General features: G+C 50.5%; 1 protein-coding gene across 2 annotated transcripts in view; it reads left to right on the forward strand.

Moving 5' to 3' along the window:
- EDAR (ectodysplasin A receptor) overlaps positions 1–13,141 on the forward strand; it is a 97,078-nt gene that overhangs the window by 48,676 nt on the left and 35,261 nt on the right. Inside the window, exons 2-4 of one of the 2 annotated variants that reach the window (XM_032177201.2) lie at positions 10,179–10,247; positions 10,969–11,091; positions 11,832–12,013. In XM_032177201.2, coding sequence (XP_032033092.1) covers positions 10,197–10,247; positions 10,969–11,091; positions 11,832–12,013 — 356 coding nt within the window. In that variant the 5' untranslated portion in view covers positions 10,179–10,196. Of the gene's footprint in view, positions 1–10,178; positions 10,248–10,968; positions 11,092–11,831; positions 12,014–13,141 lie in introns of those variants that run through there. The other variant, XM_058428605.1, reaches the window with a different exon arrangement.

Genomic DNA, 13,141 nt, shown 5'->3' on the forward strand with positions numbered 1-13,141 from the left:
AAAACAAATGGAATGGGCAAATGGGGAAGCATTGTGGTTTATGAATGCAATGGAATACGATTCGGCAATAAAAAGGACTAAAGTTCTAATTCCCACAACGCAGACGCATCACAGGTATTATATTCAGTGAAAGAAGCCAGCTGCCCGATTCCATGTATATGAAGATCTAGAACAGGCAAAATCGGTTTAAATTTATAGTGACGACCGGTGACAGCCCAGGGTGGGGCAGATTGATGATCAAGGGCACAAGAGATGCTCTGGAAGAGATGGGCTCTGTATCAAGCCACATGGGGTGTATATACGTTATCAAAGTCTCCCACCTGTAACTGGAAAATGTAAAGCTTATTGCAAGTTAATTACAACTCAATAAACGTGATTATTTTTAAAACTATCATCTTAGCAATAAGAATACAAAAATCTGTGCCACTAATCAGGACATCAACTTGTACGTTCTTGGGGAACATGCAGAGTCTGAGAACACCGCTCTCATCATTTTGCAGTTGCCCCTGGAAGCCTGCCCCGTTCAGACCCGCATCATCGTGTGGTGTGACGTGTTGTAATTGCGCTTAGTCTTTGCTCAGAAGCTGCTTCTTTGTTATTCTGCACGTGACTCCACATTCACATTGTGTGACGACGGCACTGGATGCTTGATACAGAGGAGGAGCAGAGAGCCTGGCTGCCCTCACCTCCGCCCCATCTGGGGCTCAGGCATGGCCCAGGGGAGCCCAGAGTACATAGGCCACACACTGAGATTCCCACTACTCCCTGGGCTCATAGTGGCTTCAAAGAGGCAGCTGAGGTGGGGAGTGGGAGGCAAGGGCTGCAGAGTAGGAGGCACGTGGGCAGGCTGGGCCATGGAGGAGCCACACGTGCTTTGCCAGCCCCCATGTGTCCTCCCTCCCTGCACCTTCCCCTTCAGACCATCTAAGCCATCCTGGGAGGCTCAGCCTCCACCACCCATGTGGGCACCTTCTGCATTACCTACAATAGCCAGCCTGAGAGGAGCAGCAAGCTCTCTGCAGGCCCTCGGGACAGGTAATAATGGCAGTCATCTTTATGCCTCTTCACGTCATTTGCCTGCGGCAGCTCTGTACTATTTTAGACTTTATTGATCCCGGTGCCAATAGATGGTTCATCTTCTTCAACTTCCTTAACTTAGAGGCTATCATCTCTGTCAAACTGATGTCTTCTGTCTGGCTGACATAGCTTGGGGTTCTAGTAGCATGTCTTTCAATGATTAGGATTACGTTCTTGTTTTGCTTTTGTTGTGAAGCAGAATCAGTGTCACTGAGACACGTTCATGCAGGAGGCCTCGTCTCCATCACACCACAAATATTTTAAGGTGCCAGCTTTCTGTTCTCTAGTGGAGTCCAGATCCAACAGGAATGGCTGGGTCTGGGGGAGGCAGGGCAGACTGAAAGTATTGCTTTCCAAATATCTCTGAGCTGCTGAGAGCAAAGAAATGAGGACAAGAGCTGAGGGAGGACCCAGCACAGTAGCCCATTGGCAGAAAACAAGAAAGAGTTCTTGGTTTTATCAAAATGCAGTTCAGCAAATAACTCATTCATCTATTGCTGAGAGAAGAGGGTATAGCAATGGCCTTAGAGGGGATACACTGTGACTGCATGTTCTCCTCCTCCCAGCCCTCACCCATGCTGTTCCCTCTTTCTCTCTACTTTTCCATTGTGATTCCTGGCTAACTCCTAGCCATCATCTCTTCTTGGGACTTGGAACAGTCCTCCTGATCTCCCCACCTGGTAATCTGTCATTAGCACCCATTTTCACACACACATACTCTGCACTAGACACTTGAAGTCAGGAGTTCGAGACCAGCCTGGCCAACATGGTAAAACCCTATCTCTACTAAAAATACAAAAATTAGCCAGATGTGGTGGCACACACCTGTAGTCCCAGCTACTGTGGAGGCTGAGGCAGGAGAATCGCTTGAACCTGGGAGGCGGAGATTGCGGAGGTTGCAATGAGCTGAGATCGCGCCACTGCACTCTAGCCTGGGTGACAGAGCAAGACTCCATCTCAAAAACAACAACAACAACAAATGGAAGGATGAGTGGCATGCGTATTAAAGTGCTGAAGAGTGGCTCCTATCATGTTTCAACAAAACTTCATGTTACTGTGCTTATATAAGAGTCCTAGAGTGGCCAGGCACGGTGGCTCATGCCTGTAATCCCAACACTTTGGGAGGCTGAGGTGGGCAGATCACGAGGTCAGGAGTTCGAGATCAGCCTGACCAACAAGGTGAAACCCCGTCTCTACTAAAAATACAAAAAATTGGCCAGGCGTGGTGGTGGGCGCCTGTAGTCACAGCTACCCAAGAGGCTGAGGCAGGAGAATTGCTTGAACCCAGGAGGTGGAGGTTGCAGTGAGCCAAGATCGTGCCACTGCCAGCCTGGGCGACAGAGCAAGACTCTGTCTAGGGAAAAAAAAGGAGTACTAGAAAAACTTGCATTTTGTAATTTAAAGCAATGCATTAGTTATGATAACTTTTCCGATTTCACCCTGAAAATGCTTTCCCTCAATTTTGATAAGGCAAAAAAGTAGGGATTTTTTTTTTCAAAACTTCTCCAAGCTTGTTAATTCGACAAGATCCTTTCAGCTCTGAGGTATTCAATGAAACAGAAATGAAATTGTGAACCCATATCTTTACAGCAGGACATTGGGATGAGGATAAGTGCTCTCCCTCTGAACTTCTGCATGGATATTTGCAAGCCACGTTATTTTCATGAGCAATCCTCCAAGGGTGCAGAGCACCTGAGCACCACAAACTGCGGAAAATGCAGAGAGAGCTTCCTTCCTCTTTGGGACGCCAGCCCCAGTTCTATCTGTGTACAAGTGCACACACACCTGCTTCATAACATAATTAGCATTCTGAGAAGCCCAAACCTAGTCTGACAAGCAACAATAACCATGTTGGTGTTCAGAAATGTTTTTAGGCCACGACTGTTTACTGCACTTCAGAAATTATCATCGTCACTGGTTTATATGTAAGAAAATAAAGACTAGTGGAAAAAGTTGAGTCAAATAGAAAGATGAGATGTGAACAGATGTGTCCAAAATACTGATTTTCCATGCTCTTCCTGCCTCTGTGGGTTCTGCTGAAGAGTCAGTGATGCACAGAGAGTTCTGAAGAATTGGACGTGCTTATTTGTATTAGTAGTGATCCTTCAAAAGAAAATCTAGAAGTAAATAAGTGTTTCATGCATTATCTTTATTATTCTATGTGTGCAAGAATATGTTTTCTGAGTATTATCTCAATTCAAATTAACAAAGGAATCTTGGGAACTTGGATTTTAAACTTTCAAACCAACCTCTGTCCACATCTTTTGGGAAGGCCCCACCCAAGGGTTCAGGGCCACCTGGTTTGCCCTCATCTGTGTCTCTCCCCACGGGTCCACTGTGCATGGGGCCTGTTTGGGTTTGCCACATACATACACACACATACATTCATACTCATACACAGATACACACACATACACACACATACACTCCCACATACACATACATTCACATACATATATACTCACACATATAAACATACACATATACACACACACAAACATACACATACGGACACCCACACACACATATACACACACACTCATATACAAATACACTTACACACACATAACATTCACACACTCACACACGTACACTCACCTACACGCACACATGCATACATTCATACACACACATACACATACTCTTACACACACATACACTCACATATACACATGCATACACACATCCTCACATGCACACATACATACACTCACACATATGTGCTCACAGATACACATACACTCACGTGTATGCACACACTCACACCCACATGTTTGGGGTGAGCAACACCCTTGAGAGACTTAGGGCTTGAGAGAATGCAGGGACACAGCCCGCCGCCTTTGAGGGGCTGCCAAAGGTCAGTTTGCCCCTCATAGTCCTGAAATCTTCACCAGGGAGTTTGCGAATGAAAGGTTTTCAGTGCAGTGATAAAGAAGAGTGGCTGCTTGTAAATCCCCATGTGATGCTGTTTGAAGCTCTGGGACCCGCCATTGTGCTCTGTTGCCAGTCACTTCTCTTTCAGCATCACCCTCTGCTCTAGCCTTGGGAAGGATGGTGCCTGTGGTCTTGACAAGATGTTTGGCCTGTGCTCTGCATGTCTGTTCCCTGGCACAGCACTGGGGGACCTCCCCTGCCTGGCCAGAGAGGCTGGGAACAGGACTGGCTATTTAATTTGTGGGGCCCAGTGCAAAATGGAAATGGGTCAGAAATCACTGAAGACTTCAGGCTGGCAAGGCCAGCAGGACACTAAGTGCGGCATGGGGCGGAAGGGCCTCCCAGGCTACTTTCTCTGCCTTCCTCCTGCTCAGGTGAAACAGATCCGACTAAAGCAGAAGTGGAAAGAGAATGCATCCCCCTCCTCCCAATCTGATATTAATTAGCACTACTCAGCTGAGACAGGGAAGATTCAGAGCTGTAAATCACATCAAATGGAAGTGTTTTCAGCTGCTCTGATGGTGACCTTGCGGGCTCCCCACAGGGCAGGGAGGTCTGTCTGGGTTGTTGGGAAGTAGGGGCCCTCAGGGAGGCTGAGGAACATGGAATCCTGCTGGGTGTGGGGAGGAGGCCACCAGCAGCCTCCCCTCGGGTCTTCCTGGAGGAAGGGGAGCGTGGGAGGCCGGGGAAGTAGAGTAGCGCTGGGTGGGCAGGGAGCCGCAGCCAGCTCTGTAGCCGCCTCCCAGACACAGGCAGCTGCCAGCACCTTGCCTCCCACTGTGGAAGAGCTTGTGTGCATGGAACTGAGTGGGCTGGCCACAGCCTCTCCCCTCCCTGTCCATGATGCGGTCAACCCAGGCATGGCGAGCCCTGCTGGGCCAGGCCAGGTGAGCATGCTGGAGGGATGGAAATGGACCACAGACACAAGGGACATCCGCCCTACAGACTTTAAAAGGTAACTCCGAACGATCAGGCCTGCCAAGACTTCCCACAGCCACCTGGCCTCAGCTGCTTCCCACGGATATGAGGTGTGGCCCTTTCAGGGAGAAGCTTTTGGAAGAGGTAGCACTGTCACAGTCAAGGGGGGGCCCAACTGGATGGAAGAATGGGAAGTCTCGGAGGCCGGACCATCTGCCAGCTGAGGCAGTGACTCTGCGTCTCCTAAAGGTGGTGATCAGTAGGGAGGACGGCCACCTTCTTCCTGTGGTGGGCACTGTCTGGAGGCAGTGGTGATGACAAGTGTAGATAGTCAAAGCCACACCTCCAAGGGTGAAGGCCATTCCAAGAGGCAAGCAGCTCAGAGAGGAGACTGAGTCTAGGGGAGGGCGGCTAGGAAAGGGGGCCAAACTTGTATATAATGATGTCTTCCATGTCTGGCTCCCTGGACAGATAAAGGCCCAGTAGAGCAGGGACCCTATCTGTCTGGCACAGTCCTTAGGGCCTATAAAATTGCTACATAGCAGCAGCTCCACAGCTCTTTGTTGAATAAATGAATGAACTCTAACAAGATTAAGGGAATCAGTGTCTAGTGCAGAGTCTGTGTGTGTGTGTGAAAAGGGGTGCTAATGACGGCATTTGTTCTTTGGAAGAAGGCCAGAACTTAAAGAGGGAGAGACCCAGCCAAGGCTTTCTTTCTGGGCTCCCAGAAGGAATTAAACATTAATTAAACATTAAACGTTCTCTCCCCACCTCAGCAAGATGTTGCTAGGAGATCGTCTAGACCAGTGCTTCTCAAACTTTAATGTGCACACAGACCACCTGCGGATCTGGTTGAAAAGCAGATCCCAGACAGCAGGTCTGGGCGGGGCTGAGATTCTGCAGTTCTAATGAGCTCCCAGCTGATGCTAATGCTGCTGGTCCAGGGGCCCCACTTTCATCAACAAAGTGGCAATGGTGAGGATTAAGCCATGATAGTGCCTGGCTGGGGTCCGAGCTCAGTGGTCATAAGCTGATGTGATTACAGCTGTGTCATCATTCTAGATGGGAATTGAGGAAGGAAGGGCCAAAGGCAGAGAAAGAGAGAGCAGGTCAGGGAAGAGAAGCTGTCAGTTCAGGCAGGAGTGGGCAGACCTTTTCCATAAAGGGCCAGATTTGAGATATTCTAGACTTACCTGGTCATGGGGTCTCTTATATCATGAAATGCCTACAGGCACTAGGTAACCAACAGGTGAGGCTTGACTCCAAAAGAGTGTGTTCACAGAACCTGCTGGGTGGCTACTGGCTTCACAAACCCTGAACTGGATCACTAGCTAATTAACTGGTTAGTTCCACAAGTTAAGCAGCAGCCTTGTCTGCCTTGGATGGGAAGAGACATTTCCACGCTGCTTTGGTTTGAATGTTTCCCCCACAGTTTATGGGTTAAAAACTTAATCCCTTAATCCCCAGTGAACAGGTCTGAAAGGTGGGGAGGTGATGAGGTCACGAGGCTCTGCCCTCATGAATGACTTAATGTCATCATCGCAGGAGTGGGTTCGTTATCTCGAGAGTGGGCTGGTTATAACAGTGAGTTGGCCCTGCTTGCACTCTCTCACCATGCGATGCCCTCTGCCATATTATGACATGGAAAGAAGGCTCTCACCAGATGCAGCCACTCGCTCTTGGACTTCTCAGCCCCAGAACCCCAAATAAACTTCATTTCATTAGCCAGTCCATGGTATTCTGTTCTAGCAGCACAAAACAGACTAAGACAGGTGCTCCCTCTCCCCATCACTGTCACAAATATGGGAGCTCAGTGTGCACGAGGCTGGAGCCCCACCTCAGTCAGCTCCTTGGTCTCATACCCCAGCAGCATTGACAGGCACTGATGGAGATTGGGGATCCCCAAAGTAAAACAAACAGGAGATCATGACTGGGAGCAGTCAGCCCCCCAGCGCCCAGTGGCCCACCTCCTGCCTGCATCTGCAGTCTGAGAAGTGGGATCCAAACCACAGGCTGCCCTGTGCTCCCCTCCCCCAGAGTTCACTCACCCTCTCAGAGAATTGGTAACAATAATGAAACACATCTAAGGCCACAGACTTTTAGTTCTGCTTTGTGTATCTATTTATTTGTTTTTCTTTTCTCTCTGCTTGGGTTTACCTGGGAACATTTTAATTGCACCTTTCGATAAGTGCTCCTGGTTGACACTAAGGTGCAGCAGGCCCAGCCCTTCTCAGTTATTCAGGGAAGCCCTCCAAGGCTCAGCTATAATTAGAAGTCAATTAAATTAGAAACCATTCATATGGTTCTTGGAAGGCCTCCAGCCCTGCTGAGAGCCTCTGGCCCTATCCACAGACTCAGTGGAAACCTATCTCTGCTAACCCCACCATCCCGAAGCCAAGTCCAAGGCTGCTGGGAGGGGGAACAGGCTCCTATCAGTTCCCTTTCAGGCCTTTGCTTGCACCCAACCCTCCCCCACCTGGCGGGCTGCAGGTCGCCCTTGCCTCCCCGCCACCCCGACCTCCCGTCGCTACCTGCCCCAGCTTGCTCTGTTGCTAGAAGGAAAACACCCAGCGAGTTCACCACTGGGGTGGCTGGCTCCTCAATCTTGCCTCAGTCCATTTAGTGTTTTCCAAACGGTAAATACAGCACTGAAGTGCACGCAGTGTGTGGGAAAAGGCAGTTTTTGAACCTCATCAAGAGGGTCTGGAAACAGAACCCTTCCCCAAAGCCACCTGGAGGTCTCCACCAAGTGAGACACCTCCAAGGTGACTGGGCCAACAGCCGGGACCCAAGGAAAGACCCAGGACCACTGCTGTGCTTTGCCAGTGACCCTAGTCAGGTGGGTCCTCTGGGATCTCCCCTGGGACCCTCTTCCCCCGCCTATTCTTAGAGCAGCCAGGGACACACGCTTTTTCCTTTATCACAGAATTCATACTCTCTCTTCTAGACCACTCAGACAATACAGACCTGCATAAAATAAAAAGTGAATGTTCCCCGGAATGCTCCCTCAGTCCTTGGTCATCCCCATTCAATTTCAGTTACTGCCAAAAAAATCTTTGCTGGAAGTTCAGCAGGCATCGCTCCAGACCTGCTTTTCATGCTTTTAGAAACTTTACAAATACACCCGGAGGCATTCTTCTGTATCATTTCTTTCTCACCCAACAACAGGTGTTACAGCCCTGCTTGGTGTTCCAGGAAAATGAAGTTCCTTTGGATTTTTTGTGGGTGTTTATCTGTTGCAATGATAAACAAGCGTACTATCTTAAGGCCCTGCCAGGATTCTGCCCACCCTCTTCTTATGGGAGCGAGGGCGTGTGCTGTTGTACTCGGGAGGCAGGACAGGCATGCTCCCCAGGGATCTCTGGAAGGCCGGCAGACCGGAAGCTCCCTAGCAGCCAATTAACTGATTAGTTCCACAAGTTAAGCAGCAGCCTTGTCTGCCTCGGATGGGAAGAGACATTTCCACGCTGCTATGGTTTGAATGTTTTCCCCACAGTTTATGTGTTAAAAACACATATATACTTGGCATTGGGTGCATCTCCTAAAGGGCCATTCTCTTTCCAGAAATCTCAGTGAACAAGCCCTTAAGTCCTGGGGGATTTGGAAAAGAAGATTGTACATGTCGGTCCCCACTGACAGGGCCCCTGGTCTTTTGCTCTTCTCCACCGTTCCCTGGCTGCTGAGTTACACAGCCCATACCTCCTTCTCCAACTTAATTCCTTGTTTTGTTTTTTTTTTTTTGGAGATGGAGTCTCACTCTGTTGCCCAGGCTGGAGTGCAGTGGCGCGATCTTGGCTCACTGCAAGCTCCGCCTCCTGGGTTCACACCATTCTCCTGCCTCAGCCTCCCGAGTAGCTGGGACTACAGGCGCCCACCACCACACTCAGCTAATTTTTTTGTATTTTTAGTAGAGACGGGGTTTCACTGTGTTAGCCAGGATGGTCTCGATCTCCTGACCTCGTGATCCGCCCCCCTCGGCCTCCCAAAGTGCTGGAATTACAGGCGTGAGCCACCGCGCCCAGCCTCTCCAACTTAATTTCTGTATTTCCAATAAATAATCTTTGGCTACTTTTCTCCCTAATGCCTTTAGGATGTTGCAGGACTTTTCCAAAAGACAGAAAAGGAGGAAGGGAGGGAAGGTTCCTATGCATCATGGCATATGTTCGTCATGGTATTTTTGTGTGTGGTATTGGGAATTAATTGGTTTTTATGACCAATGATGGCTTCCTAAGGACAAGAGAATTCTGAGGATGAAAGGTCTTGGGGAGTTTGGGTTCCATTGCCCAGCTGGTCTTCTGGTCTGAGTCCGTGGTTGATTCTGGAAGGTTCCTCACACAACCCAGCATCTAGAAGAGTACTTGCTCTTTTGTTATGGCAAGAGGACAGTGAACCAGAGTGCAGCCACTGAGGAATTTAGGCGACCACAAGAGCACATTATCTCTCCTTGTAGAGCCAGGCTAATTAATACCCAGACTATCAAGTAAAATTGCTTTGAGTCAGAAACACAGGTCTCCATTCAGAAAGTGAAAAAACAAGCAATAATAATAATAATAATAATAATAAAATAAAATGAACCCACCTCCTCCTTCAAGGGAATGCATTCGTGTAATATTAATAGTTGGTGAAAAGTATCTGAACACCTCAGCTGCAGCCATGCTCAGTCCCTTAAGTAGCTGTGTAATCTGGGGCAAGTCACTTAACCTCTCTGGGCTCCCACTATCTCAACTGTAAAGTTAGGTTATTGGACTTGTCCACTTTGATGGACAACCTGTTCTTAACAGAGAGAGGGAAGAACCTTAAGGTGGGGCTGGGAGAGCATCCAGAGGGGCAAAGACCAGAATCTAATAGCTGGCAGTCTCTCCAGAGGTCCTCCTGTGTCCTGGAGCCCAAAGGCCAGGACTGGCCTGGAGGACTCCAGACTTAAAGCTCACATAAGGCTGGGTTTCTCCAAACCCTCTGAGCATGAGAAACACAATCACTAACCTCGGGTTTAACCGTGGGCCCTCCATGTGCTCCCAGCCTCCTCTCAGGCTCCCTCCCGGCATGGCTGCGAGGCTGGGAAGGCCCCAGAGTCAGCCCAAGTGGCATGGGTACAGCTTCAGCTTCATGTCTGCCTTTTCTTTTAGGATGTATAGTTTCCCCTCTGTTTGCTGGAAGGCACCTTATATCCAGTGGGGTTAAATAAAGGTAGCCGGACCCCCGGCTGGGGCACTACCGCCAGTGCCCAGCTAATGACGCATGTCTTTCAGGTGAGCCCTTGGGAGAGGATGGCCCATGTGGGGGACTGCACGCAGACACCCTGGCTCCCCGTCCTGGTGGTAAGTGGTCTGAGCCCCTCACCCCCATAACACCCTCATCCTCGTGATGGTTGGACCGTTTCTTAGCCTCTTCAGCTGTAAAATGGGAATGCTGATCATAGCCCCTCCTCCACAGGGTTCTTCTGAGGGTGAAATGAAACCAGGCCTGTAAAGCACAGAACTCTGCCCCAGGCTGAAGTTACACTGATTTCGTTGGTAGCTCCTTTCATAGGGTCTCATGGATATAAACGTTCTTGAGTGCCTGTTTGTGGTGTGATACACACAGCCCTGTGTCTATGTGATGAGCTCATGCTTGGAGGCCGTGCAGCTGAGAAAGACTTGGAAGACTCAGACCCCCACCCCCATCCTCCTGGACACGCCGGCGTTCTGAGGAGCCACTGTATTAGAGGCTCAGTGGGGGACAGGGGCACCTCCTCCATGACCTTGGCAAGTGCGTTGATGAGGAGAATTCAGAGCAGGCCTTGATGGTGGGATGAGGCTTGGCCAGCAGGGGTGAGGCAGGGTGGTTCTAGTGGGGGCTGGCCGTGCCCAGGTGATCAACCAGGAGCCACTGGAGACTTAGCAGCAGTGAGCACTCACAAGCGGACACCTTCCCAGACCGAGCCCCCAGCAGAGCCCCCACCGCAGGGCACCCCCTTCCTATGTCAACCTTGGGGTCTTGGGGAAGTCACACGTGTTTCTAAGGAGGTACGGAGGCCACAACACCCCTATTTGTTGGCAGGTGTCTCTGATATGCTCGGCCCGAGCGGAATACTCAAACTGTGGCGAGAACCAGTACTATAACCAGACTACAGGGCTGTGCCAGGAGTGCCCCCCGTGCGGGCCGGGAGAGGAGCCCTACCTGGTAAGGACCCAGCCCTCCTGGGGCCTGGTGCGCTCTAAGGGGAGGCCTCCTGCTTGCGGCATTGTTGCCCTGAGCCTGCATTGCTGTGTGAGGGGACGCCAGGGTATATCAAACCAGCCGGTCACACTCCCTGGACGTTGAGATTGATGGCGAGAGCTGCCGTGAGCCCAGGAATGGCACTTACCAGCTGAGCATTCGTAAACGGATTTTTCAGGAGTTCTGAAATGTTTTTAAAGGATCACTTTCCCACTCCACCCTGATTAAATGAGCGTCAGATCATCTGATTGGAAGCAGGATTGAAATGTTCTCCAGTACTAATCCATTTTTTCCTGAGTGCTGCATCTCCCTCCGCCTCTGGGCAAGCTAAGCCTGGGTGTTCTGTTAAGCACTAAGGGAAACCTCCAGGGTTTCAGTGTCCGCTTCTTGCAGCAAGCTGAGGAAAGTCAGAGGCCAAGTGCTACCTGCACTGCCTGGGCATTCCAGCAGCTCACTGAATTCATCTCAGGGAGGCTCAGAAAAGGGGCAGCATCTGGAGCCCGAGAGTGGCAAGGAGAGGGGCAAGCCCAGAGCAAGAGCTGGTTCCTGGGGGGCTTTGCAGTTAGGACAAGTCAGGAAACCAAGGCCCAGCAAGAGTAGCTTCTGGAGACAGCTGGCACATCACTGCTCAAGGACCGTGGGCCGAGTCCATATGGTTTGGCTGCTGCACTCACCTGTGTCCCTTGTCCTCTTTCCCTGGACAGTCCTGTGGCTACGGCACCAAAGACGAGGACTACGGCTGCGTCCCCTGCCCGGCGGAGAAGTTTTCCAAAGGAGGCTACCAGATATGCAGGCGCCACAAAGACTGTGAGGGCTTCTTCCGGGCCACCGTGCTGACACCGGGGGACATGGAGAATGACGCTGAGTGTGGCCCTTGCCTCCCTGGGTAAGCACAGGCCCTTCTGGCAAACCCTGGGATGTTTTCTGCAGAAAACCCCGAGGGGCGACGGGCAAGGACCTTGGGAACAGGGGGTCATGCATACTGCAGGCCTCGGTGCAGCCGCACACCTAGCCTTGGTCCTGTCCCACAAGGGGCAGCATCCAGGATGGAGAGTCCTGGCCCCTCCGGTGGACAGGCGGCCCATCAGGCTCTGCCTCTGTGTCTCCTAAGTGGTCATTAACCATCATAATATCTTCTGACCCCCAAAAGGAAACACATTGCTTGAATACTTACAGTGCAGTAACACATGTGAAACACTTTGGGAAAAAGAAAACTAAAATTTCATACAAAAGCAGTATTTCCCAGTATTCTGGGAACACTGTGGGGAAGCTACTAATAAAAATATTTGAGTCATATGATACCTATAATCCCACCAAAATGATTATGCATCAGAAGTCTTCAAAAAGCTGAAAATGCAATTAGCCTGAAAGAGAGAAAGATAAAACCTTCCTTTTTCCAGGCATGACACCTCAGCAAGTTCTGCCAGAGACCAGGAAAATACACTCTCAATCCCCAGAAAATCCTGAGCCATGATCATTGCTGCTTCCTCCCCCTAGTGGCCACAACACATAATGCTTTGCAAGGGCTACAAATAGAGGCTAAAAATAAAAGCAGTGGTGGTGTCCCTGGTACAGCTGGTACAGGTGGGAGAGGTGACGGCAGTGATGAGGCTGGTGGGGACGGGGGAGGTGTTGGCAGTGATGAGGCCGGTGGGGATGGGGGAGGTGACCACAGCTTAGTGCATAAGGCACACTCAGAGTGTCCTAGGAGTTGCAGAAGGACCTATCACCTCATGGCTGGGGAGGTAGTGTCAGCAGAGGTCTTGGGAAATTTGTGGAGGTGATGCCTCGATGAGTTAGGCTAAGAAGTAGGACAGAGGCCTGCAAGTGGAGATGCCGACGCCAGAGCTCAGAGGGCTGAGCAGCTGGGCAGCGCCTGGGGCTCTGATTGGGTCCCTGTGGCCAGAGCAAGAGTTACACACCTGGGGGTGTGGACAAGCTGGGCAGGAGGGCAGGGAGCAGATGGAACCAGGCTCTGGAAACCACCGCTGAAGACTTGAGCCTTCTGCTTGAA

This window comes from Hylobates moloch, unplaced genomic scaffold (genome assembly GCF_009828535.3).
Source record: "Hylobates moloch isolate HMO894 unplaced genomic scaffold, HMol_V3 SCAFFOLD_15, whole genome shotgun sequence".
Classification (NCBI taxonomy): Eukaryota; Metazoa; Chordata; class Mammalia; order Primates; family Hylobatidae; genus Hylobates; species Hylobates moloch.